This window comes from Brassica napus, chromosome A9 (genome assembly GCF_020379485.1).
Source record: "Brassica napus cultivar Da-Ae chromosome A9, Da-Ae, whole genome shotgun sequence".
NCBI lineage: Eukaryota > Viridiplantae > Streptophyta > Magnoliopsida > Brassicales > Brassicaceae > Brassica > Brassica napus.
Window position 1 is genome coordinate 9,011,005 of NC_063442.1, and position 27,988 is coordinate 9,038,992.

General features: G+C 37.7%; 4 protein-coding genes and 1 non-coding gene across 6 annotated transcripts; 3 read left to right on the forward strand and 2 right to left on the reverse strand.

The window, feature by feature from the left end:
• Nucleotides 1–1,075: 1,075 nt before the first annotated feature.
• On the forward strand, nucleotides 1,076–7,311 carry LOC106366514 (kinesin-like protein KIN-14J). Of its 2 annotated transcripts, none has more exons than XM_013806123.3 (21): nucleotides 1,076–1,257; nucleotides 1,446–1,596; nucleotides 1,694–1,845; nucleotides 1,983–2,081; nucleotides 2,405–2,638; nucleotides 2,734–2,817; nucleotides 2,962–3,039; nucleotides 3,139–3,231; nucleotides 3,324–3,353; nucleotides 3,662–4,003; nucleotides 4,087–4,168; nucleotides 4,264–4,359; nucleotides 4,442–4,621; nucleotides 4,706–4,812; nucleotides 4,901–5,079; nucleotides 5,196–5,360; nucleotides 5,455–5,708; nucleotides 5,799–5,962; nucleotides 6,051–6,637; nucleotides 6,715–6,824; nucleotides 7,025–7,311. In XM_013806123.3, exons 2-21 carry the CDS (start codon nucleotides 1,515–1,517, stop codon nucleotides 7,084–7,086), a joined length of 3,180 nt encoding a protein of 1,059 aa, XP_013661577.1. In that variant the 5' UTR covers nucleotides 1,076–1,257; nucleotides 1,446–1,514; the 3' UTR covers nucleotides 7,087–7,311. The 2 variants fall into 2 exon arrangements, with proteins under 2 accessions (XP_013661577.1, XP_048595716.1); XM_048739759.1 differs by having other exon boundaries at nucleotides 1,077–1,257; nucleotides 6,718–6,824.
• Nucleotides 7,312–7,648: 337 nt separating this feature from the next.
• LOC106362822 (cysteine-rich repeat secretory protein 8-like) lies at nucleotides 7,649–9,878 on the reverse strand. Its single transcript, XM_013802663.2, has one exon. It carries the CDS (start codon nucleotides 9,674–9,676, stop codon nucleotides 8,849–8,851), a length of 828 nt encoding a protein of 275 aa, XP_013658117.2. The 5' UTR covers nucleotides 9,677–9,878; the 3' UTR covers nucleotides 7,649–8,848.
• A 2,193-nt stretch (nucleotides 9,879–12,071) lies between these two features.
• LOC111200537 (putative defensin-like protein 279) lies at nucleotides 12,072–14,750 on the forward strand. The gene has a single exon (XM_048739760.1). The coding sequence runs from the start codon at nucleotides 14,497–14,499 to the stop codon at nucleotides 14,686–14,688; it is 192 nt and encodes a 63-aa protein (XP_048595717.1). The 5' UTR covers nucleotides 12,072–14,496; the 3' UTR covers nucleotides 14,689–14,750.
• Nucleotides 14,751–15,771: 1,021 nt separating this feature from the next.
• On the forward strand, nucleotides 15,772–15,843 carry TRNAC-GCA. Its single transcript has one exon. It is a non-coding gene; the product is annotated as a tRNA-Cys (tRNA).
• Nucleotides 15,844–16,092: 249 nt separating this feature from the next.
• LOC106366515 (serine/threonine-protein kinase BSK7) lies at nucleotides 16,093–19,126 on the reverse strand. Its single transcript, XM_013806125.3, has 10 exons — nucleotides 18,695–19,126; nucleotides 18,393–18,616; nucleotides 18,166–18,301; nucleotides 17,946–18,079; nucleotides 17,769–17,874; nucleotides 17,597–17,682; nucleotides 17,286–17,474; nucleotides 17,046–17,198; nucleotides 16,852–16,965; nucleotides 16,093–16,763 (listed from the first exon to the last, which is right to left on the reverse strand). Exons 1-10 carry the CDS (start codon nucleotides 18,765–18,767, stop codon nucleotides 16,521–16,523), a joined length of 1,458 nt encoding a protein of 485 aa, XP_013661579.2. The 5' UTR covers nucleotides 18,768–19,126; the 3' UTR covers nucleotides 16,093–16,520.
• Nucleotides 19,127–27,988: the final 8,862 nt, after the last annotated feature.

A 27,988-nucleotide genomic window follows, 5' to 3' on the forward strand; every position in this document is an offset into this window, starting at 1 on the left:
CAAATACTTTTTGTAAACCAAATATAAACACAACTGCAAACAAAGCTTAGTTGTACCATCAAAATACTACTTTCCCATCGACGTCTTCATCAAAACACTACTAACCCCATCAACATCTTCATCATAACTCTACTTACCCATTGACACAATCACTCCAAGAACCACAACAAACCTGACAGTTGAAGATATCAGCAAATTTCAAAATACCATGCTCCTCGTTTAGTATCAACACTTCACGCTTCAGAGACTTACATTCTTCAGGGTTTAACTTCAGCTTTTCAACAATTGAGCTTAGATTTACAAATTCTCTTTTTTTTTTCTTATGAGTATGCGTTTTAACAACATATCTGAAGTACTTAATCTCTTCTCCCTACCTTCGAATGATATCCTTTGCCTCGCGCAAAACCAAATATTACCATCCATGTGTGGTTCTGTTGGTTTGGTTTTAAACCAAACCGAAAAACCGAAGTGTTTTTTAATTGAATTAATTAAATATACTAATAATATTAAGATTTAATACATTTAACCGTTTAACCTAAATAACTAAACATAATTTTATATATTTTACTTTTAAATGAATAGAATAAGCACAATTAAAAATAAAATAAAATAATATGAATCTCATATATTAACATCAAAACGGAAAAGTTATTTTATTTTATATTAGGTTTGAAGATTATAATATAAAATTATGAATTATATTTTCTACATATTTATTATGATGTTTGGTTTTACGTTTAAATATAAAGAAAATAATGATTTGGTATCAAATAATGATTTGTTTATGTTTTTATATATCATATTTTTGTAATTGAAGTAGAACACAACTAAAAATTTAACTCGGTTGAACTGAAAAATACAGATAAAACCAAGTTAAAACGAATTATACACAAACCAAACCGAACTAAAACCGAACCAAACACAAACCAATCTGAAGTAAAAACGAACCAAACAGAACATAAACCAAACCATACTAATTTGAATTGATTTTGGTTCAAGATATCTTAGAACCAAATAATCCAAACCAAACCAAACCCAAACCGAATCCTTAATTAAATTGAAATGCCCACCCCTAAAATTAAATTAGCATTTTGTTTGTTTCCTCGGAATCTGAAAAATTAAAATTCGAATTTGTCGTTTCAGCTAGGGATTCAAACGTCAGTCTCCGTTGCTAGCCGTGAATCTGAGCATTTTCTTTCTTTAGAACCAATCGCCATCTCCAAAGGTTTTGTCTATTAGCTTCTCATGGCGACTCAGGTTCGTATGGCTTCGTCTCTGTTTCTTTAGGGGGTTTTTGATTGATTTTGGTCCACATTGTGGAAGAAGAAACTTCATCATTGTTTCTTGGATGTTCAGTCTTCAAATAGGAGAGATAGTCTTATCTTTACATTGAAAGGTTTAGGAGTTTGATCCATAAGTATTAGCTATTGTTCATTTTGCTTTAGGGTGTTCTCACAAGTACAATCCTAGGAGCTGCTGCTTAATCTCTGATTCGAAGTGAACAGGACGCCAATATGAGTGGTGTCTATGCTCCCTCAGATGGAACTAGTTTTCTCAGTTTCGACGGCTCAGAAAGCATGGGGGATAGTAAGAACGGTAGTGTCATCTACTTATTTTAGTTGGGTGGAAACATATATGGGCGATGGCATCTGTTCTCATCCGTCTTCTATTTTCTTATTAATTTTGCTCTCAGGTCATCAGAGTTTGGTGGAATGGTTAAATCAGACACTTCCTTATTTGAATTTACCGTTGGAAGCATCAGAGGACGAACTGAGAGTATGCTTGAGGGATGGAACTGTCTTGTGTAGCCTTCTGAATCAGCTTAGTCCTGGTTCATTGAGAATGGTACTTATGAATTTTGATTTGTGGCTTATTAATCTTGCTGTGTACTTTGTTTTGGTGCGAAGCTTCTAGTTGTGTCTTTTTTTTTTCCTTCTCGTTGTCGTTTGCTGTTAGACTCACACTCTTTGGCTATTATACAGGGAGGCAGCTTTGAGCCTGCTTATGTTAAAATTGAGCGGTTTCTGACTGCTATGGATGAAATGGCCCTGCCCAGGTTCGAGGTTTCACACGTAGAACAGGTTTGTTATGTTTTTATGGATACAATTTTTTCGTTTCTGTGGAAAAAGCTGATTTCTGAAATATGGTTATATGGAAACTCTGTTTGATTTATATAATATTTTATCATCACTTAAATTGATTGTGGGTAATTTATGCTAAAATAATCCTTGTTTTTTGACATCTTCTGGCTGCAACACTGTTCTAATCATGGCCATTGTCTGTCTGCTTCGCTATTTTGATGATAAGATTGCATGTTTTTTTCTCCCATATCTTTTCTTGTTTCTGCCCTTTCTCGTGTTTCTTTTTTTTTGTTTTATGACTCCTAATAAAAAGTACAAAGCAGGGGGATATGGTGCCAGTTCTACAGTCCCTTAAGGCGCTTAAAGCAAGCTTTTCCGATGGTGGTTTTGATAAAAACTCTCTATGTGCAAAGAGGAGATGGAGCTTGCCAGAAGACCACCCGGATTCAAGAGGGGATGACCGCAACTTTATTGATGGATTCCAGTCGAAGGAAGAATCCGACATTGATATTTCGGATGCTAAAATTGCAGAATTACTGAAATCAAACAGTTTACGGGTAAAGTATTCTAACATTGTCTTAGTAGACTGTGCCCAACCGTTCAGCTTTTACCTTTGAATCTGATTGAAATGGTATTTTCTTGGTCTTGTTAGAATGCTCCTACGCGGTCACTGTTTGACATGCTGGAACAGCTTCTAGATGAGAGTGTGAAGAAGATGAATGGACATGTGTCTCATGTAAGACAAAGATTGAGCTACTAAAGCCACCCTTCTCTTGATTCTTGTTTTCTCGTTCGCCTAAATTTTCAAATCCTTAGTTCATGGAACATTTTTTTCATATGCTCCACATGTTTCTTTCTTTTTTTCCGCGTTGTTGTTCAGGCTATGGCATCACTCTTGAGCGCACTTGTGCAAGTGATAGAACAGAGAATCACAAATCAAGCTGATAACCTAAAGAATGTAGGATTACTGATGCTTTTATTCTTTGATTTTCCCCGTGATACATGTAATGTAATCATTCTAACCATGTAATGAAACATGTTTATGAAACGGATGCAGCAAAATATACTCTTCAGGGTGCGTGAAGAAAAATACAGGTCAAGAATAAAGGTCTTAGAAACCTTGGCAGCTGGGACAACTCAGGAAAACGAGGTATTGTTGTCTCTAGTTTCAGTTTTTTTTTTCGCTTTATTTCTATTTCGCTTATTGATTGGTCTTTGTGGGTTTTTTTCCCTTTGTTGTAGATTGTTACGAACTGTATGGAGCATATAAAGGTATGTTATTGATTCCATATAGTATCATCTCCTTAATGTATATTTAACTTTTAGTCACGTTTTGCATCTTGAAAAGTTGGTTGATGTTAGGCTCACAATTGTTAGCATAGTACTTGTGGAAAGTAGCATTTAAACTACACCTAGATATTTGATAAAAGCAGTCTGAGAGATCATATCATAAAACCATTATGTATGTGCCGCCCCCATTCTTAATAACGTGACTGCATACAATCGATTTCATTTAGCTCTTGTATTTAATTTCTTTAGCACGAGATATTTGAATAATGGTTCTCGGTTGTGGTCTTTAGCTTGAGAAAACCAGAATAGAAGAAAGAGAAAGGTCAGAAGAAAAAGATGTGGTGCATCTAAAGAGGGAAAAAGAGCGCACTGATGCTGAGATTCGCAAGCTGAAGCAAGAACTCAAGATGGTGAAAGAGACGCATGAAAACCAGTGCTGGGAGTTAGAAGCAAAAGCACAAAATGATAAAGTTGAGATGGAGAAGAAACTAAAGGATGCAGAGTTACAAGTTGCCGATTCAACTAGGAAGGTCAAAGAACTCGAGAAGTTGTGCCAATCTAAATCTCAAAATTGGAAAAAGAAAGAGTCCACCTACCAGAGCTTTATAAACAACCAGTATGGGGCTTTGCAGGTTTGACTTAAAATTATAGTATTCTAAACATTAAGCTCCTCTACTAGTTTCTTTAAATGACATAGTTTTTGTGAATTATGCAGGATCTGAATGCTACTTCGGTGTCTATAAAGCATGAAGTCTTAAGGACGCAGAAGAAATACTTTGAGGATCTAAATTACTATGGTAAAATTCATTTCTGTCACCAACTGTGTACGATTGCTTCATCAATTTTTCTATTCAAGAGTATATGGTTTGATATTTATGACCTATTTTCCTAGGTCTAAAGCTCAAAGGAGTGGCTGATGCAGCAAAAAATTACCATGTTGTCCTTGAAGAAAACCGAAGACTGTACAATGAAGTGCAGGAATTGAAAGGTAAAACACTTCTGATTCAGTTTTCTGTCTTTTCATTCGACCATTCAAGATATAACTTCTATCCTTTTTTTCTGTTTTGTAGGAAATATCAGAGTCTATTGCCGGATTCGACCATTCCTTCCAGGGCAAAACAGTAGGCAAACTTCTATAGAGTACATTGGTGAGAATGGTGAATTGGTGGTTGCAAATCCGTTTAAGCAAGGAAAAGATACACATCGGTTATTTAAGTTCAATAAGGTTTTTGGTCAAGCAGCAACGCAAGGTTTTGATCTCTTTCCCTCTTTGTATCTAGGTTAGCTAGTTATAGAGATATCTCCTGAATCTGTTTTTATTAAATAAAATGCAGAGGAGGTTTTCCTAGATACTCGACCATTAATTCGATCGATTCTTGATGGCTACAATGTGTGTATATTCGCGTATGGACAGACAGGCTCTGGAAAAACTTATACAATGGTGAACGACATGCTTGATTTTGCTCCTTTTATGCTTAGCCAAGCGTTATTAGTCTCTAACGGACACATTTCCATTTTTGTTAACACAGAGTGGGCCAAGCATCACATCAAAAGAAGACTGGGGTGTCAATTACAGAGCATTGAACGACTTGTTCCAGTTAACGCAGATTAGACGAAACGCTGTTGTGTATGAAGTCGGTGTTCAAATGGTTGAGATATATAATGAGCAAGTTCGTGACATACTCTCTGATGGTGGTTCCAATCGAAGATATCCTTTTTTAAACTCATATAGTAGCTAATTGTTTCCTTGAAATTGTACATTCATGTTTATATATATGTTTGCATATGCTGCCTCGGTAGAAAATTTCCTTAACTTGCACATACGTTAGGGATTTGGAATACTGCCTTACCAAATGGGCTAGCTGTCCCAGATGCAAGCATGCATTCTGTGAGATCAACTGAAGATGTGCTTGAGCTGATGAATATTGGGCTCATGAACAGAACCGTTGGTGCCACAGCTCTCAATGAGAGGAGTAGTAGATCACACTGGTTTGTAAACTTTTCTCTGGGCTTGTTTTACTTTCCAATATTATGTAAGGCCTCAATGATTAAAGGAAAAAATAATGGTGTTCATTCTCTGCAGCGTTCTGTCTGTTCATGTACGTGGTGTCGACGTGGAAACCGATTCTGTGTTGCGTGGTAGTTTGAATTTAGTTGATCTTGCTGGAAGTGAGAGGGTTGATCGCTCTGAGGCAACTGGAGAGAGGCTCAAGGAGGCTCAGCATATAAATAAATCACTGTCAGCCCTTGGAGATGTCATATTTGCTCTAGCGCATAAGAACCCTCATGTGCCGTATAGAAACAGCAAATTGACGCAAGTCCTTCAAAGTTCTTTGGGTACTTTCTTAACCTTTGAGATTTATTGCATGATATATCCGTTAGCTTCATGTGGTTGGTTCCTTAACTCTTGTCTTAACCGTTGTGTAGGAGGACAAGCCAAGACACTTATGTTTGTTCAAGTCAATCCGGATGGAGATTCTTATGCTGAGACCGTTAGCACTCTGAAGTTTGCAGAAAGAGTCTCTGGTGTGGAGTTAGGTGCAGCTAAAAGTAATAAAGAGGGACGAGATGTTAGACAACTCATGGAACAGGTGCTTATTTTCATTCTCTCTTACAAGAATCATTCTTGCACACTGAAATTAAAGAGAATAAACGTATTGTATTTTTTTGATATAACAGGTATCAAACTTGAAGGATGTAATTGCCAAGAAAGATGAGGAGCTTCAAAATTTTCAGAAGCCAACAGGTAACAACGCAATCGTGCCAAAACGTGGTTTAAGCAAACTAAGATTGTTGGGGCCTTCATCACCAAGAAGACATTCTATAGGAGCTTCACCAAATACTCGACGAGGAAAGACCTCTTGTTTAACTGGAAGAACAACATCAGATGTTGACAACTGCTCAGAATATAGTAGCAAGCATTCTGATTCTGGCTCACCGCATTCATCGGACGAACTTAAACATCAAAAGGATATTCTTCACCAACCATCTAAGTTTGCTGGTGGTGGGAAAGAAACTGACTTTGAAGAGGATATTGAACTCATAGGCCTTGCAGATGCAGATTCTGAGGAAAGATTGAGTGATATCTCTGATAGTTGTCTATCGATGGGAACAGAAACTGATGGTTCCGTAAGCAGTGTAGTAGAGTTGACTCTTTTCCCTGAAACCGAGAAGCCTCTTGAGATAAGTGAACGACCTGAAGCACATTTGGCCCCTGAGAAACCGGAAAAATCAGTGAAAATTGGTAAAACCGAGGCAAAAGAAAGGTTAGTATCCTTTTACTGGCACATTTTAAGTGAAGAATACAGATTCTTATGTTTGTTTTGTTTTGGTGTTTTAAAAGCAGAAGTAATATTCCATCGAAGATTCCGAAGCAGACCTTGAAACCACCAGGCCAAACCAGACCTTCTCGTCTGTCAGTTGCCACTAGCTCCTCCTCTAAGGCCTTAACAAGTAATGGCGCTATACTTTAACCCTTTCACTTGTGTCCCTAAAACCAAATCTGTTTGAATAATTACAGTCAAGTCAGGCTCTAGTCACAACCTACTTAGATTACTATGAAAGATCATATGAAGTAGATGCTTTGCTTATTCGCATAGGATCCTTAGTGTCAATTTGCTCATGAGTTATCTAATCTTCTTGATTTGCCTCAGGTGCTAGAAGACCGACAATTAGCACTTCATCTTCAGCAAAACCACTCAACAAAAGGCGGTGAAGACTCGAGATTCATCCATACGGATGGCGGAAGTTTGCGATCTGATGGTGTTTGGTAGCCAATAGTGTAACTAAGTTAGCATATGATGTTGCTATAGTTCTTCTATGTAAACCTAATTGGCAAACATCGTAACTAAGTGTTCTTTTGCCTTAGTGTTAACTTAACCTGTCCACGTAAGCTTTGAGGTTTTCCATATGATTTTATATCGATAGAATTAAGCCAAAATGCCTAGCATTACCTTATTAGCTGAAGCGTATTCATGTATTGGGTCAATTTTTGTTTGTTTGTAATCGTGAAACTTTCCAGCTACTCTATCTCATGGCTTCTCCTTCTCATCGCACCTGAGATACAATGTCTTTGTGAGTAGTTTAGACCGACAGTTGAATTGACCTAGCAGGAGAACACTTCCTACGCCAGCAAAAAAAAAAAGAGCATCATTCTTGATGATGTGGATGATATGAAGCAACTTGAGGTGTTGGCTAATGAAGGTATGGTTTGGTCCTGGAAGTAGGATTGTATTGTAGTAACCACAAAATATCAAGAGATCAAGTGGGGGTTCCATATGATGAGGAAGCTCTCGAAATCTTTTAAAGAAATGCTTTTAGGCAGAGTAACAGAGCTTTGCAAGAAACTTCCGTGGAGGAGTATATTTAATTTAACATGGGAAGACGGAAGAAGAGTGTTGTGAAGTAATGCGCATACTAAAAACTGATCACGATCATCGAGAGATCGGGCTCCACAAGATAATTTTGCATGAAGCAAACTCTTATCTGGTTATTTCAGTCTCTGTTAAGTAGCCTGCTGGCTGTTATTGTAATCACACCTACTGGTAATCTTTGTCTTGCTTTACGTTATCAATCCAAGTAATTTAAAGAGAAAAAATAAGAGCTTTTCTGGAAAATGCCAAGCCCTTGTATCTAATATATGTTTAACGTGCGCATGTGGATGTCGCCACATCGGGGTATGGTTTGGTTTGTACAGAAGATAAGAGATTAGAGAGAGTGATCATTTTTGCCATTACTTGATTTTTCATGTTTATGAAATATGAGAGGAAGAGGCAGAGAGATTTATAAAAAGCTGCATTACCTTTGACTAGCCAAGTTATCTTATCCTATTACTTTCAGGTGATTCTTGAGGTCATATTCTTGTATAAATATATGTTAATCTTTATTGTTTCTTCATTATTTAAACCAGATGAAACTATGAAAACTGTGAAGTTGACGCTTTTGTTGCTGAAGCACAACATAGACTTGTTCTGGAAGACTCAGTTTTACAATTAAGAAGGCAAATTGATGCAGAGAAAAGTATGAGGATACTACTTAGTAAGAGTATCAAATGTCAAACTTTTTGAGATAACTTAGAATACAAGTATGTTACTTCTTAATTTTAAAGACAATAGCACATCACACGTCACATAAATTAGTGGAAAACAAATATTGACGAAACTTCATAATCATTGGATTGGATCATAGACCCACAAGTGTTAACAACGAAGTTGCCATGGCTGTAATAAATATCCTCACATATATTTCGTTTCCTGTAATACAAAATAAACATATTAATATTTGGGTTTTAGGTGCTTATTCTATTATCTTCCTGATAGTTGTATTTTATTATGAAAAACAAAATCAAAATAAACTATGCCATTTCTAAAAGAAGAAAATATAGTGATTTCTATCTAAAATCTAAATACACTATTTCAGCATATAAAGCAATGGCAAACACTAATATGGACGAATTAAAAATAATCTAGGCCCCAGTATTATGCTTGCTCACCTTTCTTAGCATGGACAGAGAATGAGCCGCTGGGTGACTGAGTTGTTGGCAAACCGATTGTGTCATACTTCAAAAAACATTTAGGAAGAAAGAACTGCGCTATACGAGCATTATTGCAACAGCTTGAGACTCCTTGGACCGCAAGTCTTAAGCAGACGCTGCAATTTGCTGGATCAAGATCAGGACTACACTGAACCATTGTGTCTAATGTATACGATCTATCAAATTCATTCACTTTGTTTCTGTCCCTAACGTAATACGGCGTCAAAGAAGACAAAGAAGACTTTGATGCTGTGAGGATAATTAGCTTCTCTACCTTATCTGATAGAGTTTCCCGGAAGGGAAACAAAAAGGAATCAGGAAAAGAAACGTTAGAGTACATAGCGGCCCAAGGTCCATTTTCGACGATACGTAAGAAGGAAACATTGGAGTATCGAACCATGCACTCCTGATAGAATATTATAGCATCTTTTATATAAGTGCAGTTATTTTTAGTGATTTCTAGGGTTGCAGTCTTCACACAGTTCGAACAAGATTGTTTGGTGATGTCTCCTCTACAGAGGAACATGCCATGAACTGTGTCGGGACTAAGACCGACCGTGGCGTTGTAATAGGTTCCTAGAGGGGAACGGTCGCGGAGAGATGATAGGAGGGTTTCACGGTTTGATTTGTATTGGCTGGTTTGTGAAAAGGTTTCGGATAAATTGTCGCAGAAAGTGTGTATGTGTTGAGGTTGGGACATGGTTTGGTGAGATAATAGAGAGACCAACAAGAAGTAAAACAAAAAAGCAGAGAATCTGATGAAATTTTTCATTTTCTTGTTCTTTCTTGTGTATGAAGATAGCTTAAAAGATAAGAGAAAACTAGCAATATATATAGAGAAAGATCTTGTTCAAGTTTAACTAAATAAAATAAATAATGTCATATACCAATTCAGAGGGGGAACATCATCTTTTATTACATAGAACATCATCTTTTATTACTTGTTCTTTAAACCATTTATGAAACTAAGACGAAAACATAAAGTTGACAACATATTTAGCTTTGTTAGCGTATGAGTTGAAACATGGACTTGTTCTAAACGGTTTTAGAAGACAAGGAAGAAATCAAGATTCGAGGGCAAGACAAACAATCATTCGAATTTTTCGTGTATCAACCAAAAATATGAGTATATGACCGATCATAAAAATCAAAATGCAAATAAAATCATTGTAAAATCCTCAACTCGTTTAGCTGAATTTTTTAAAATGTTTTCATCCCTTTTATGTATGTTATCCTACTCAAAAAATAAAATTTGATCATAATATAATTCAGTGTCCTAAAAATTAATTTAGGCAGCGCTTAGATGGTAAGTCAGACCTAAACGAAATGAAAGATTTTTAAAAATCAGTTTGAACGTTAAAAAGCGGTCTAAGTGCCCGGTTAATCAATAGTCTCCTATAAAACGTTTGCGTCTCATCTCTCCGCGATGTAAAAAAGATTCACAAATAAGATGCAAACTAAACAATATGATGTTATGTATGCTCCAGTGCTCAAAACGCCTAGTTACCGCCTATCAATTTATTGAACACTGATATTAATCATGTAATAACATATATTTACTTTATATTGTTTGTTGCTCTAAACCAAAAACAAAAAGAAACCCTAATTTGAAAACATCTCAGAAATTAGGTATTCAAAATAACCATTTAGTCATGAATTTTCTCCTGGCCATTATATCAAAATCACTACAGAAAGTTGTCTGTTAATTCTAGCTAGAAAGTAATCTCAAAAGATTATATTTTATTTTTTAATTAGTTTGGATGAGGATAAACCTATAGATAGTTTTACCATCTCTCCATCTATATACATGCTGATATATGTTGAATTTTCCATGAAAGTGTTGTTCTCGTTTGCCATTTCATATTTGTGGTCATTTATAAGAGAATTAATATATCTAGCTTGCTTGAAATAGTCATGTTATTTCAAATGATTTTACTACTTTCAGTAATTCTATAATTCGGGCAACTATTTTTGGACTCTTTCCCTTTACATCCTTTCTTATTAAGCAAATGAAGTTAAATTGTTGTAAGCGAAATTCTTCCAAAAAGAATTGAATGTTACGCTTTTCATTTGGATGTACTAGTAAAAAACTCAAAAAGTGCGTTAAAGAGTACTGCACTCTATATGTATGGTACTTTCCACCTATTTTTGAATAATTAAACTTGAACTCGTCGACTAGTTTCACACTTAAGGGCAGTGTTTTTAAATCCGGAAGCTGAACCAGAAATTTTTTGGATCACGGCTCAATATAGTTCGAGCGGGTCAAACCTGGTTCAATAATCTAGTTTAATATATTATTAGTGTATAAATTTAGAAATAATATTAGTAAATATGATACATAATTAAAATATAAATAAATTTAAAACATAAACATAACCAATATAAACTAGTTTTATGTTTATATGGAGAGTTTATAAATTTTTTTGATAGTTTTACTGGTTTTTATCACTTTAATAATTTTGAAATCCAATCCGGTTATGTGTCCGGTTCATAGTCGAACCAATTGTTTGATCCAACCCGGCTATGTAGCCGGTTTATGGTCGAACCCGGTTCAACCATCGGATCGGTTTTAAAAACACTGTTAAGGGCCTTTTTAATTAAAAATAATAATGGGTCAATTTTTAATAAACATATATATATGGCTCATTTACAGTAATAAAAATATAAAAAGGTATACATATTTTTTTGTGCAACATATAAAAGGGTATATATATAACCTAAAACATTGTTGGTGAAAACACTTGCAACGTACTCAAATATATGGCGCTCAAACTGAGGGAAACGTTTAGTTTGCCTCTTATTTGCTGAGTGTTTTTTCTTTTAATGTAAGCTTTTTAAAGCCAAGAACAAGGCAATACGGTCTTAGTACTAATTAACTACGTGTATGAAAGAAAAGAATCAGAGATTGTACCAAAATCTTAAACCTTATATCATCGTTTCCTTCCGTTCTATGAAGCGTCTTCCTGCAACGAAACAATTCTCAAGATCACAGAGAGTAACACGGAGACTGAGAGAGAGAGAGATAGAAACCATTATGGTTGAACGTCCGGAGGATTTTGTGGTGGTGGTGGTGGTGGTGGAGAGCAATCCTACCATGCGCAAAGCGGAAATAGAGTGTCACAGACTCACAGGTTCATCTTCAATTTGTCTCCAGCCGATAACAGTGCAGCAGTTCACGCAAGACACTTCATAGCCGTAGTAGAGATCGTTGCCGTAAGGAACCACGTCTTCTCCGACCATAACATTGTACCTGCCAAAATGGATAGTTTGTAGATTAACTGTTTCTCGACAAAATGCTCACTTGTGGAAATTGGGAACTTACACTTGATAAAACTCAAACAAGTTGTAAAAGTCGTCCAAGAGATGAGCACCTAATGCAATTTGGGCATTACACGTAGTACATGTAAACGCAGGTTCTTCTTTCTCTATCAAGAAAACCCTTCCCATACATGAAATTTCAGAAAACTACAATAATCAAATTCAATAATTATTGTATTAAGAAGAAAGAAAACAATGCATCAAATTGACAAAATAAGGAAAAAAAATAGAGACAGTACTAACTGATAATGGCAAGAAAACAGTAAAATAGATCTCCATGATAGACCAGAACAAGATTTTGATGGAGTCTATTGTGGATATAAGGTACTCACGTCATGCTGAAAATGGAATAAAATTCGAGGAATTACTCAAGAATGCAATTTTTTTTTTATCAATTGCAAGCAGAATGATCACCATTGCTGTGATGCTGATATGAGCCTTTTTGTAATAGAAAAAGATAAATGATTTATGGGTTAAACTTTCTCTTAAACAGATCTTCTTGGATTAAAGTTTACGTTTAGAAACTCTTTTTCTACTGAACAATAAAGACCTTTATATAAGTCTTAAAAGTTTAGTGACAACCCTAATGCAAAAACAAAACATACAAAAACCTTATTATAAAACATAACTCATAAAGTAAAACACCAAAGTTCATGAGCTAAAAGAACACCAAGACTCATTAACTAAAACACCAAATTGTGTCTTTTCTCCAATATCATAGCTTAAAACATCTCAAGTAACATATCGTTTCTTGATGTCATGACATCAAATTGTGTCGTTATCCTAACGTTCATGCTAGATAGCGATTTCACAGAATCATCATCTCACATCAAATTGGAAGAGACAATAACAATAGAGGATGCAATGATGGAAACGACTGTTAGGGGCAAGTGGTGGTACATGACCATACCAACACAATGGTAGAGAAATTTCCCGAGAAAGTGGAAAAGCTACTGACAATGAGCAAGTAACACTGAAAGAAAGTCTTGCATCATCAAAGACGATCACTTCAAAACCAGACATGTCCTTGATGGTAATTTCAGAACTATAGTAACCTCACCACAATGTGTAGGAGATAAATACATGACTTGATAAGGGTTTACAAAGAGAAGACGATTAGTGAAACTTGTGAAAGATACATGTAAGTTCTTAGATGCCTATCAAAAGTTTGAGCTTGAGGACAAGCTCTGAGTCGAATAAGATGTAATGATTCATGACTATGGTTTGATCAGTGGTTTATACAAAGTTAATGTTTTATTTAAAGAGTTTTAGTGTTTTATTTTATTAATTAGGTTTTCATATTTTCTTTTTGATGTTAAATATACTTTTTGCATTATAGTTATGAATAAGTTGTAATAAACCTTACAAGGGTCTATGTTGATAAATAGGAAATAAACTTCTAAGAACCAAGAATAATCTGCAAGAGAGAATAGGGTTAAAAAAAGAAAGCATAAATTTTCAATCTATTTTTTGTGTGAACAGATGTTCATATTAGATGCATGAAAATCCGAAACATTAACAAGAAACTACACCAAAATAGTCACGCTACGTCGCTAATGCGCAAAAATTACCAAAACCACAGATACATGCTTACTTAGAGAGACAGTAGGAGGATGTAGCGGAAAAAAAATCCTGAGTAAAATCCAGCAAATGCAGTTCAATGTTTGAGAAAATATGCACGGGATAGAGAGAATCTACAAGTAATGAAAGTAACATTCAAAGATCATTGGATCTTTACCTAGAAGAAGAAACGTCACTCACTGACCAGAGGAAGAGTTTCAAAAATTTCCCGGGATTTGCATCTATAAGAAATACAGTAGTGATTATATAATTAAAGTCACCAAACCATGGCCCATAGCGCAATGTTAAGTTATTCTTTTAGATAATTTCGCAAATACCAAAGGCCCACCATAAATGGTTCTGACTTCTGAGACGTTAGGCTGCTTATATAGAAATTGATTACTGAATTAAATATCAGATACGATTTTGTTTTTAGTCAAACATAAAAAAAATCTTACTTATTTTGGTTAAACTCTATCCCTAGAACTTTAGTATATATACGTATGTTGAGATCAATGGAAAACACACACAAAATTTTACAAGTCTTTATTATTTGCAAGTTAAAACCTTTTAAGATCTAATTAAAGTGAAAGAAACATGAAAAGCTCCTTCACATTCACCATCTTATTTTTTGTTCTTCTCCTTACCTCCTCCTGTTAGTCATTTCCTGATATAAATGTATTATTTATATTCTGTTTAATTAACAATTGAATAATGACTTTTTGGTGTGTTTATTTTATAGGTGTGGTGATGAGTGCGAGGATGCAAGAAATAAGCCCAAACGATAGATTGATACCTATAACATGCAACACCAATCAAGATTGTGCTAAGTATTGCAAAGGTCCCATTCTCAAGTGCACATATCATACTTGTGAATGCGTACCCGGAAACCCTAGATGTTGCTAGAAACATCCTCTACACATAATCTTAAACATTGGTGTTTAAACTTCGTTTATCTTTTCATTGGAGTTTCTACCCAAAAATAAATAAAATTATGTTTTTTTTTCTGTTGAAAATGTTTTGAACCAACGGTCTAACCGTTTTTTTTTTTGTGATTGCATTTGCAAGAACGCAAAATTGCTACATAACTAAACCAGAAATAGATGTTAGCGGTTTGTATATAATAAGATAGATGACATAAAAAAAGCCAAACTGGACAAATAAAATCTCAGCAGCATAAGATATGACATTGGACGCTAAATAATCACTTCATTTGAAATTAGGAAGAATCATTTTAGAAAATTTTCATACAAATTAAAAATTGCTAAAAAATCATATCCAACTGAGTACTTACTAATACAAATATCTATGATATTTTCCCTTATTAGCAAGCTGAACGAACATGGCTGCATAGTTTTTTGGTACGTTGTACGTACTACGTATATATGCACATAAAGGACGGAGGACCAAGAGTTTTTTTCTAATATGGATTAGACATTTTCTTGTTACCGCTAAATAAGCCGTCGAGCGTGAACTATTGGTTGAAGAAGACTAATTGCTTCCTTTTAAAGAATGCATAGACGACGGCAACTGCATTGTAGCAGCGAAATGACGTTTGAAATCTCGGTTCCATGTTTCTCTCTGAACCTAAAAGCTTGGCTGATCTTTGCTTTTGTTGGTGTTGTTGTCTTCCGTTTGTGTTCAACGTAACCCAAATAAACCACCAGAAGAATATTGCTCTACATATAATTTTTCAGCATCTGATATGTTCCTTCTGCTTCTTTGAGTTCTTTCTTTGGACCCCCTGATTGAAGAAACCGTGCCTCTGACTCTGACCCTTGTCAGTTCTGTTTTCTGACAATGCAATTGAAAGACAGACTCAAGAATGGTGTCCCACACCTGATACAAAAAAAAAAAGCCTTCAGTATCATGCATCATCTTTCACACCAAACAAGCCCATTTATCGAACTCCTATCAATATTCAGCAACAGTGTACTTTGCATATTCTAAGTTAGAGGTCAGGTACTGGGCCAGGTACTGTTCATTCAAGGGTCCATAGCTCAGTGGTAGAGCATTCGACTGCAGATCGAGAGGTCACCGTTTCGAACCCGGTTGGGCCCTTTTTCTAGTTTTGTTGTTTACCCTTTCTTTTCAAAATTTCAGCTCATGACTTTATCATGTGACTGTAGAAGACTATTTAGCTTCTTAGTGATTGTAGAAGACTATGTATCATCTTAGTGATAACTATGTATAAACTATTTTCTCAAAAAAAAATATGTATAAACTATATGCTTGTGTTGTGGGGGGTATGTATGAAATATTCAGATTTCAAGAAAGAAAAGCCAGGACAGAAACAAGAACATCTCTGAATGATATGCAAAATTCAAAAGGTCATCAAAAGTCAATATACAAAGTGCTTTCTTTACATATTATTACAAAACATTGATTACAAAACATGGAACCCATCAAAGAAATCCACAATCACACCATTCCCAATATATAATCAAATCTCCATCAAAAGATTCAACACATGCAATTTTTTCTTATGTATAACAGCGAAATGTCATGCCAGTTGAAAAGAAAAACGAGACCAAATGAATGCTTCAAGTACTTGGAAAGAAATAAAGAACAAGGTGAAGGGAAGATGATGATGATAACTGTTTAGTAGCTTATCTACTTATGAGGATGATGGACGGTGGGTATTGATCTTATTCTGCAAAGCCTATGCGGTGTTTCGGTTAATGTAATAAGACAGAAACAATTTTCCTCTTGTATTTGTGTTTCCATCATCATCATCATCATAGGGCGTTTCTTTTGCTCTCCAGCATTGATCCGTCCTTAAGAGCAGCATGAGCTTCGTTCTCTTGTCCAAGAGCTGAGAGAGCTACAGCTTGAAGATAAGATGCGATGTGCCAAGCAGGAGATATGACTTGGGCTTGCATTGCATCATTCAGTGCCTCTTGGGGCATATCATTCATTAGGTAACACAGACTTCTCCTTGCATACACAGTTGGTGAAACCATTGTCCCACCCTCTATAAACTGTCAATAACAACAACACCTTCTTAGGATCAGAAATTGTCTATGATTTGCCTGAAACCTCAAACAATCAAGAAGTAAAGGTTCTAACCTGAGAATAACATTCGGCAGCATTTGCAAAGTCTTTATGCCTGAAAGCAGCATCACCCTTTTTCTTGAAGTTGAGCGAGTCCTGCATCTGGTTGGTCCACATCTGGAATGAAAGCTGAGCAAACCAAACAAGCAAAAAGGTGATCAGATTACAACGAGAATGATTAAAAACAAGGTTGGTGTTAAGAAAGGAACCTCTGTGGCTGCTCCCTCATCATCTTTATATCCAAGTTTCTCAAGAATCTCATGTATAGCAGTTAGATCAGTTCTTAGGCATGCTTCTCCAAGTGGTGAAAGAGGCGTTGTTGAGGCACTGCTTGGTATTCCCATCAGTTGATGTGAAGGAGTCTTTTACATGATTTTAACCAAAAGTTCTTATTATTATAAACAGTCTTTTTTTTCTAAAAAAATGCAAAAGATTTGAAGGACAAGTACCTCAAGATCCTTCTGAAGAGGAATCATAGCAGTGACTAGAGATTTTGGGTTAGGGCGTTCACGAGGCTCGTCCTGCAAGCATCTAGACGCTAACCGTATTAGTTCAGTCCCGTCACTGCTTGAGAACTGACCCTCTAAGCATGAATCCATCAACATTTGAATGTTCCTGTCCCTTATGAGGTCCAGCGCCTACCAATACACATAACAAGTAAACTTTTACTTAGAAAAATACACACACTCTTCTCCTAAAAGATCTGACAAATGATTTGGTAGAGAGTGACTGATATAGTATCTTAAAGCATAAGGCTTACATGGCTAGGAGGAATGTGTTTTCCACTAAGAAGATCAAGCAACAGAGTTCCATAACTGTACATCACACTTTCTGGTGTCACGCGACCTTTAGAAACAAACAACCACACAAAAACTATTATGCCACAGTCCAAATAAAGCAAGCTTATAGGCAAGTGTTTTAAGTATACATACCTGTTCTGAGATACTCAGGAGGAGTGAAAGCAAGGTTGGTGCTATAACTCTTTCCATCTCTACTATTTTTCATCAGACCAAAGCAAGAAAGCCTTGGATTCGAGTCCTATAACAAAGAAAAATCCATATGATGCACATATCAACAAGAACATAAATAAAAAAAAAGCTTTAACTTACATCATCAAAGAGAACTCTATAAGCATTCAAGTCATGGTAAAGCGCACGCCCTTTTGCAGTACAGTACTCCAAAGCTTGAGCAATATGCAAAGCTACTCTTAGTCTCATTGCCCACTTCATCGGCTGTGACTCCCCTGAAACATAGCAACAGTTTCTTGTCTTACATACTGAGAGACAACACAAGCTTTGATGTAACCAGAGAAGAGAGCTAGTATGTTACAGTGGAAAAGATGCTTAGCCAAAGTTTCATTAGGCATAAACTCAGCAACAAGAAGTCTCTCTTCACCTTCGTAGCAACATCCAAGCAGGTTTGCCATCCTATAGTTCCTCAACTGACCAACAGCTTTAGCTTCCTCCTATTGAAAGAAAAAAAGAAACAAAAGAGATTCAAGAACCAGGATTTGCATAAAGGTAAGAGCTTTTTAAGTAACCAAGATCATTCATTACCAGGAACTGACGAGAATCAGGCCAAGCTTTCCTGTTAAATCTTTTAACAGCAATACGTCTCTGATTATCCAACTTCCCTTTGTAGACAACATTAGGAGCTTTCTCTCCATGCTCTGATACTATATTCTCCGTAGCAAAACCTGATGTAGCTTTCCTTAGCGTCTCTATAGAGAATTCACGGAACTGAGGCAGATCATTCCCTTCGCCTATCCTATCATCAACACCTGAGAGAAGCAAAATCAAATCCAAGGTTAAGAACAACAATAGAAGAATCATATGTATAAGTTGGATCAGAGGTTTACCAGAGGAAGTGACTCCATGATTGGATCCTGAAGGTTCTGAACCGCAACAAAACTTGGAAACCTCACAACCCATTTTCAGTGTTTTTTCAGACAAACCATAAAACCCCTTCCCTTGTTTGATTTATCTCAATCTGAGACTTTGACCAGTTCAAAACCGCGTTGAATTCTTCGGACAAGGAATAGATCAGACAAAACACACAGTTATTGCTTATCGTTCTTTTTAACTTACAAAACGGTAACAAAAGAGTCAAACTTAAGGAAACGATCTAGAAAAAGAGTAAAGGTGAAAAGGTTGGAATGAGGAATCGAGCCCGCTCGTGTGTGTGTTTAGCTCGAGAGAGAGAGAGAGAGAGAGAGAGAGAGAGAGCTCAAGAACCGAAAAGCAGAGAACTTTGCCAGAAAGGATAAAAATTAAAACTTTTATTTTTGTTTTTTGGGGTTATTACCAGTGTAGACAAGAAAAAGGAAAAGAAACAGCAAAGCCTCAACAAGTCAACTCACTAGTGGGTCAAATAAAAACCAAGCAAAACAACTCATCTTTGCTATCATTCGCTAACAACCCATCAATTTTCAGTTACCAAAAACTCTCTCTGTTTTTAGTATATTAATGTTTTTTTATTCCAATAATTATAGTATATTTATTTTTTGACAAACATGAAATTTACATGTCCTGAATAAAAATAATAGCAAAAATTGCATTTCAGACTTTGCAAACAAAATATTCTTTTTTTTTTTTAAATCAAAATTATAACTATGCGAACCAGCAGTTAAAGTATGGCAAGAGAAATTTGATTGGGTTTACATATAAATTTTAGTTTCAAATGTTCACAAACCGCACCACAGCACAACTAATAATAATATTCTTTTTAGATTATATTTATGTATTTGTATATTTTTGTTATAGTTGTTTTACTATTATTCTGCATACTGTTGTTAGACGCTTAGTATGCAAATCAGATAAAAACTGTTAAAAATCAGTCACTAAACCTTAACATGATTAAACCAATTAGAAATTGCTCACGCGTATTTTTTCCATTTCAAAATGGTTCATGATTTACAAAAAGAAATGTCTAAAAATATATATTTTAACATCTTAATGTATTATTTAATGATAATTATAAATTTCAAAAAAAATACTTATTAAAATTCTATTAGTCAAAAGTTATGAAAAATAGTTAATTCTCAAAAACAATACATTGATAATCAAAATTTAATATTATGTGAAAAATCAAAATCATGTTTTTTAAAAACGTAGAAAATTATTCAATAATACTTGTGTTGGAGTTCGCAGAACCCAACATTTTGCACTACTGATGTTATTTTAGCGGTTTATAATTTGTTTTTATTTTTACGGATACATATTATTTATTTTTACTTAAACTAAAATTGTAAAATTCCTAAAATGTACTCACTGTTTATTGCATTTTATGATCATAATTTAGACGCGTCGAATAGAACCGCATTCCAATTGGAAAAAAGTCTCATTCCAATTCCATCTAATAGCTGTCTTTAAATAGTACATAGAGATTTAGTTGACAAAAAAAAAAAATAGTACATAGAGATTTATATATATAACTATACTACTATATATGTACATACGTGTCCTTTGTCGCATATAGCAACATTGGTAACTCAACAACTTTATCCTTTTTCTCAATGAAGTTAAAATATCTGATCATGCGAGTGATGTGAAAATAATATAAATGTGAACTTCTGGTTTATCAAAATAGTTGCCACCGACAAAAAGCTCCAATACTTTTGTCTGATTATTTTTTCTTCCAACGGTAGAAACGGCTTTTTGATGTTAGGAGTTTTCAAGGCTCCTAAGACAAATGTTGTAGTATAAATGATTGTCGAACCAGTTCTGAGAGATATCAAAGCACCGAGAATGCAAGTAATCACTTAATCTAAGTGCAACCAATGATTTAGATGGGTTTTTAAACTATGACTAATTAAAAGGAATAACTAAATGATACTTTCTTAACTATTGGAAAAGAGAACTCATGGATATAGGGATTAGACCTCGGGTGATTAAGTTTCGAACTAAAGATGGCAAACGATCAATCAATCTATTAACCTTAAACTTAGACGCAATCCTAAACAAACTCTATGTCTAGATGAATGTTCATTTACTAAACACAATTCAAACATCAAATGTCTTTGGTTGAATATATGAAAGCAATCATTACTAACAAGTCTATTAGCTATCTTAGCATCTCTAACAACAAATGTCTTTGGCAGAGCATGCTAAAAGCCTAGGAGAGTTGTCTCGGGCATTTCATCGAACACCTTTCGGGTGAGAAATGCCTAAGGATCAACAATTGAGTGGCCAACTCAGAAGATGCTTTATGTTCACTCTACTAGCAAGGAAATATGAATGATCTACACTAAAACATCCTAGTTCTAACCTAATCACCCTTAATCTCCCTAACCCATGAATTCAAAAGGTGATTACTCACTAATCTCCATGATCCCTCTTAAACCCATGTTGGATTTCAGATTAATCATGTAGAGAAATACAAGAAATAAAAGGAACACAGAATTTCAATAACAAAATTGATCAATTGATTCAAAGAGATCACTTTCCAAAGGTTTTTGGTGGTTTTTCTAAGAACAAAGATGATCTGCCTCCTGGTGGCTTACAGAGTAATAAAACATAGGTTTTGAAAACAAAAACGTGCATAATGAAATGACAAAAAGGCCCTTGAGAAAACATGAATTCGAGCATATAGGCGACGCGCAGCGACCTCGGCAAGTCGCTCCAGCACGTCGCTCTGGGCTTCGGGAGCGACCTCAGGGTGTCGCTGCGAGAGGTCGCTCCGGCTTCAGTTTTGAGCTCTGTTTCGTCAGAAGAGCGAGCGACTTCAGGACGTCGCTCCAACGTGGTCGCTCCGAGAGGTAAGGCACAGCGACTTCAGGACGTCGCTCCGGTTAGGTCGCTCCGGTGGGTTGCTCGTCCGCTGATCACTTTAAACACTTCTTTTGAGCTCCAAATGCACCCAAACGTCTCCAAGAACTCCATATGATACTCCAATACCTGATAAGGACTCATGTATGCAAAATGCAACCTAAACATGACTAAATCCTAATCTATATGATCAAAATGCATATGGATGGATGGATAAAACAATGGAAATATGCATGATATCAACTCCCCCAAACTTGTTCTTTGCTTGTCCACAAGTGAACTTTCTAGAACTCATAGGGAGAGAGATTTGAAGGTGGGAGCTCATAGCCAAAAGAAACACCACTAGCAAATATAATTAGCACACTCTCTTATTACACTCTAGCTTCTCTAGGCCTATCTCAACTCCTTTTGTCCCTACACTCATCATCAAGCATCCACACATTCAAATCAACCAACTCTCACATTCATTAAGCACAAAACATCAGGTGAATTCTTGCAAATGGTCCGTTGGTCCAAGACATTTGGTTGGGTAAGGGAAGGCTTTTATTCAAGTGATTCAAGAGGTTCAAAACATATGATCTTTAAGGTGGTTTACTCTCAAAACAAATAGCCTTGACATTGCACATAATATATCTAAGAAAGGGACCAACTCATGCATACAATGCTCAATCTCCATTGTTCTACCCTTTTCCCAAACATACAATTACACGATCATTCCCAAATGTCAAACCCAACTCACATCTCTCACCAAAAGATCTTAAGAACTTTAACTCTTTCTTTTTTGAAATCTACAAGGGATTTTTCTACAACCTCAAAACATTTCTTAGCTCTTAACAACTTTGCTAGCCCCCCTTTTCTTTCTTTTCTTTTTTTTTTTTTTTCGATTTCTTTTCTTTTTTTTTTTTTTATATTTTTTTTTTTTTTAGGTTGGGGGCCAAGACTTTTCAAAACTAGAGCTAGAGGTTCTCTACTTATCCCAGAAAATCAATTCACTTAAGCACAAGAGTCTATCCTTTTTATTTTTATTTCTCCCAAATCATGATCACAACACTCACCCTCCCACCTATAGCTAGACAATAGAGTGTCCAATCTAGCAAAAATGAAGATCAAGCATTGTCGTTCCCGATACTCTCAACATTATGCGCATGTAAGACTTTCCGAAGAAGGCCTCACTCATCAAACAATGAAAGCTTAAAAGGAAGGAAAGGTTTTGGGAGTGGTCTACCACTAGAGTTTGTCAAAAAGATTGGCATAAAAGATGTGACAACTCCAGTGTGTATAGCCATGACTCAGTACACAAGGGACCCTAAGCAAGAAGCATTAAGTTCATTCATTTCTAATAAGGTTGTAGTTGGCTTCAAAGACTGAGTTTCAGCAATCAACAAGTTTCAAGAAGAGTTTTCAAGGCTCGAAACATACAAGTCTTTTCGAGAGGTGCAAGGCTACTCAATGGTGCAACGTAGTGTTCTTTACAAGGCATTTAAAATCATTGCTCCCAATGCAAGTGAATGCAACCTATATGCTCTAGACTCTCCTAATGGTGCAAATGATGCAAACTAAATGAAAAATCTTTTTTTTTTTTTTTTTTTTTTTAAATGCAAATAGGTGTGGCAATGCATGACTCAAATGAAACACAATCAAAGCAAACATGATCAAATGCTTGGTACCTCCCCCAAACTTGAGTTACACAGTCTCTGTGTTGTCAAAGAAAGAAGGAGATACCGAGAAGAAAACTAATATGCAAAAATGAAATGGTATATACAAGGGAGAGAAAGAAGTACCTCCTATGGATAATAGGTGGGGGCAGATGCCCCAGCATCGTCGTCGTCAGGAGGGAAGGTGGTGTAGTAACCACCGGATGCTGAACCGGAGCCTCCATACCATGGCTGGCTCTCAACCTCGTCAATCTCGTGCTCACTGTCAGAAGAAGCGAGGGATGGGGATTTGTTGCCGGAAGTGGAAGGTTGAGTGGGTGGGTTCCTCCACTTACGCTGAAGCTGCGCAGCAGTGAGGGGGAAGCCAAGAGCATCAGGCGGGGGTGGGGGCTGGGGGTTTGAGGTGTTCGCGAAAGCGAAATCGGCTGAGCTACATCCAGCTATTCCTCCCCTAGTTAAGACATCAGCTACTTTCTTCATGAACTTGGCTGAAGTCTTTGCCTGCTTCTTCACAGTCTTGCTGAGCGCCTTGCACTTATCCTTCAGCTTTTCTATCGTTCTGTCCTGAGCTTTGTTCCACCTCTGGAGACGACCAATGTGGTCATGAGCATCACGGAGAGCTCCAGGGGGAAGGACTCCGTCATGGGGCTTGAAGTAGTAGCGCGGAGGTCCATAGATATGCTCAGACGTGTCTGCAACAGGCGGGTCAGGTTGCGTAGGGACACTCCTTCTCCTTGATGAAGCTGCTTGAATTGGATCGAGAGGCCCGTGTTCTCCGAGAAAGTACTCCTGGGGAATGTTGAAGCTGACAGCTCCTGGTATCTCTAAACTCGTCAGGTTCCGGTTTGGAAGAACCACCTCGACTGGCTTGCCCTGCAAGTAGTAGTGGTAGACGTAGTCCTTCCCATACATCCCACTGAAATAGGTGGCAATCCTCAAGTAGGTGCCATCAATGAACCTAGGCCCCGCTGCGTCCTTTCCCAAGGGAACATTCAGAAATTGGAGCAGTGGTGTGATCATTCCGCCTATCCCCATCTTTGGGCGCGAATCAGTGGTGTACCACGCCCAGTCTCTGTAGTGTTCGAGACGGCCCACAAAGAAACTGACCATCCCAAAGGTAGCATAGATATCAGTGCTGGGAAGGGGTAACACTCCAGGTTGAGCGTAAGGACGGATAGCCGGACAGAGCAGTCGCATGTCTTCCTCAGTAACATTACCAGCTTGCTTCCGTGGGTAGAAAGCATGGACTAGCAATCTGTGGAGGTAGCGTACAGACGGGTGTCGGATGTGTGAGTTCTTGTCAGCCCCGGTAGAGTGCCTGTTTCCAGTGATCAACTTCCAAAGCTCTGTGGGGAGGTTCTCACACTTGGGAAGTGAGTGGTCTTCTAGGTCTTGGAACCCCATGACCCTCCCAATGTCCTTGAAGTTCATGTTGTATTCCCTTCCATTGACCTTGAACGTGATTTTTCCCCATCCTTGCCTCACATGCGCCGTGTCGTGGTAAGTGACCACAAGAGAGGATAGGAACTGACAAGTGACATCCTTGTAGAAAGGATAAGCCATGGTGAGGAGTTTTGGCATCTTCAAATGTCCCAGCATTGCCTCAATATCAGAGTCTAGACCCAACTCCTTCAGCAAATCGAGGTCGGCGAACCTGGTTGGAGCCCAGGTGACTCCATTCTTCAAATGATCATACAGCTCCTCCACAGATGGAGTTTTCGCCCTGTCTCGATCAACAGCAACCCCTTTGCCCTTTGACATCTTGGCTTTCTTCGTAGGTGCTGGCTCATCATCACTCTCAGTTTCACCTTCCTCATGGGTGGGAACTGCTACACTTTTCCCTGCCCTCTTCTCGTGTTCTTTCGATTTCCTTGCAGCCAACGTCTGCTGTCGCACAGTCCTCTGCGTCCCTGAGCCAGTTGGCTCGCTGGTTAAAGCCTTTCCTCTTAGTGCAAACTCTTGATTTTCGGCTTCTTGCCTCTCAGCTTCCAACCTGCCCTTTGTCTTCTTAACCATTTTCACCTGAAAAGTTACAAACTTGGAAAGGGATAAGTAGATGGAAGTGAAGAAAAAGAAGACTTTGCAAGCGAACATTTTGCAAGAATGAACTTAACAAATGAATTTTTCAGTTTAAACTCAAGTTCAACACAATGCAACAATGTAACATCTTAGCGCATCTAGTACACCCGCAAACACACTCAATTAAGGTCAAATTCGAAAAATCCCTAATTCCATGAACCCTAATTTTGCCAAAGTGCAAATTAAACTCAATTCCACCATTAATTCAACAACCCAACATGATAGATAAACTTTCCCTAGTCTATTTCACCACAATCTAGCAAGAACAGGACCAAATTTCGACTTTCAAATTCTAGGGTTCATGGACCTACGAATTTGAATTTTAAAACTCAATACCTTGCTCTGGATGAAAGGAAATGGGAATGGGTGGTGAGGAATAGACTACAGGGGCGAAAGCTTGGATTTAGAAAGAAGAAGCAGTTGATTTGGGTGAGAATTGAGAAAGTTTTGGGGATTTTGGTGTGGATGAGTTTGAGAGAGTTTGTGAGTTTGTGAGAGGAGGGGAGAGGGATAGAGTTGGAGTCGCAGGGTTGGGGTAGGTTTAGGGTCGTCTGGTTCGGTTTAGGGTGGTCTAGGGTCGGTTTACTTGAATCAAACCGGGGTTTAGAGTTAGGAAACTTACCTGGACCGGGTCGGGAGCGACGTGAGGGTGTCGCTGGGAGAGGTCGCTCCCGAGTCGTTTCCTCGCGTCGTGTTTCGACAAAACCGCGAGCGACCTTGAAGTGTCGCTCTAGAAACCTCGCTCTGGGCTGGAGCGACTTCAAGGTGTCGCTCTAGGACGTCGCTCCGGGTCAGTTTTTGAGCTCCGTTTCGTCGAAAACGCGAGCGACTCCGAGGTGTCGCTCCCATAATGTCGCTCCCAGCTGGAGCGACCCTTCGGCCTCGCTCCGAGACCTCGCTCCGAGATGATTTTTTTCTCGAGCCAACGACGAAACCGCGAGCGACTTCTAGGTGTCGCTCCCATAACCTCGCTCCCAGCTGGAGCGACTTTGAGGTGTCGCTGTGAGACCTCGCTCCCACACACGACTCCTGCTCAAAATGAACCGATCAAGCACCTGCATGCAATTTTTCTCTCTTTTTTTTTTTTATGCAATAAGATGAAAAACACCAATGCAATATATACAAGGATACGCATGGGACTTCCTCCCAAGTGAGCTTGTTTTAAGTCTCGAGCTTGACTTTGCCTCCTTTTAGATTAGGCCGGGGTAGGATCAGACAGTGGAGTTGAAACCCCATCTTCCTCTGGTGCAGTAGCCATGTAGAGCTTAACCCTTTGTCCATTGACTGTGAAGTCTCTTCCATCAGTGCTCCACAAAACTATTGCTCCATATGGTCTAACCTCCTTGACCTTGAAAGGACCGGACCACCTTGACTTAAGCTTTCCTGGAAACAACTTCAGCCTAGAGTTGTAGAGAAGAACTTGGTCTCCTTCTTTAAACTCTCTCTTCAGGATGTTCTTGTCATGGAAAGCCTTAGTCTTCTCCTTGTAGATTCTTGAGTTCTCGAAAGCATCCATTCTTATCTCATCAAGCTCGTGTAGCTGAAAGAGCCTTTTCTCCTTGGCACTCTTGATGTCAAAGTTCAGCAACTTTATTGCCCATAGTGCCTTGTACTCAAGCTCCACTGGCAAATGGCAAGCTTTCCCATACACTAGGTTGAAAGGTGTGGTGCCCAGTGGTGTCTTGTACGCTGTCCTATAAGCCCAAAGTGCATCGTCAAGCTTATTGGACCAATCCTTCCTTGTAATCCCCACAATCTTCTCCAGAATAGATTTGATCTCCCTGTTAGAAATCTCAACTTGGCCACTTGTTTGGGGATGATAAGGAGTTGCCACCTTGTGCTTCACACCGTTCTTCTTGAGAAGTCCCTCAAGCAGTTTGTTAATGAAGTGGGAACCTCCATCACTGATTACAACTCTTGGAACTCCAAACCTTGGGAAGATGATGCTCTTGAACATCTTGATTACAACTCTAGCATCATTGGTGGGGCTTGCAATGGCTTCCACCCATTTGGAGACATAATCAACAGCCACAAGGATATATTTGTTGCCCAAAGATGATGGAAATGGTCCCATGAAGTCAATACCCCAGACATCAAACACTTCAACTTCAAGGATTGGATTTTGAGGCATCTCATTCCTCTTGGTGATGTTTCCTCTTCTTTGGCAAGAATCACACTTCGAAACAAAGGCTTGTGTATCCTTGAACATGTGTGGCCACCAGAATCCAGCTTGTAATACTTTTGCAACTGTCTTGAAGGTGGCAAAGTGTCCTCCATAGGATGATCCATGACACTGTGCAAGGATCCCATCAATCTCCTCATTTGCAACCACTCTCCTATAAAGCTGATCTTTGCAGAGAATGTAGAGGTAGGGCTCGTCCCAGTAATATCTTTTCACATCCTTGTAGAACTTCTTCTTGGCATAGCCTACAAGATTCAAAGGTTCTCTCCCTGTGGCTAGGTAGTTAACCAGATCAGCATACCAAGGTTCTTTCTCCTCTGTTGCTTTGACCTCTTCCAGCTTCCTACCAGTCTCACAAACTGCTATCACTGCTTCGATAGCCATGATCTGCTCTTCAGGAAGTCCTTCGTCAATAGGGATACCAGACTCTACCCTCAACCTGGACAAATGATCAGCTACTCCATTCTCAA

Excerpts from the sequence above, each read along its gene's own strand:
- LOC106366514 (XM_013806123.3), top strand. The coding sequence starts at position 1,515 with ATGAGTGGTGTCTATGCTCCCTCAGATGGAACTAGTTTTCTCAGTTTC. Across the intron at positions 2,639-2,733 it reads TGAAATCAAACAGTTTACGG|AATGCTCCTACGCGGTCACT; the intron begins GTAAAGTATTCT and ends TGGTCTTGTTAG. Across the intron at positions 4,622-4,705 it reads TGGTCAAGCAGCAACGCAAG|AGGAGGTTTTCCTAGATACT; the intron begins GTTTTGATCTCT and ends AATAAAATGCAG.
- LOC106362822 (XM_013802663.2), bottom strand. The coding sequence starts at position 9,676 with ATGAAAAATTTCATCAGATTCTCTGCTTTTTTGTTTTACTTCTTGTTG.
- LOC111200537 (XM_048739760.1), top strand. The coding sequence starts at position 14,497 with ATGACTTTTTGGTGTGTTTATTTTATAGGTGTGGTGATGAGTGCGAGG.
- LOC106366515 (XM_013806125.3), bottom strand. The coding sequence starts at position 18,767 with ATGGGTTGTGAGGTTTCCAAGTTTTGTTGCGGTTCAGAACCTTCAGGA. Across the intron at positions 17,475-17,596 it reads AACACATTCCTCCTAGCCAT|GCGCTGGACCTCATAAGGGA; the intron begins GTAAGCCTTATG and ends GTGTATTGGTAG. Across the intron at positions 16,966-17,045 it reads ATGAGGGAGCAGCCACAGAG|CTTTCATTCCAGATGTGGAC; the intron begins GTTCCTTTCTTA and ends TGGTTTGCTCAG.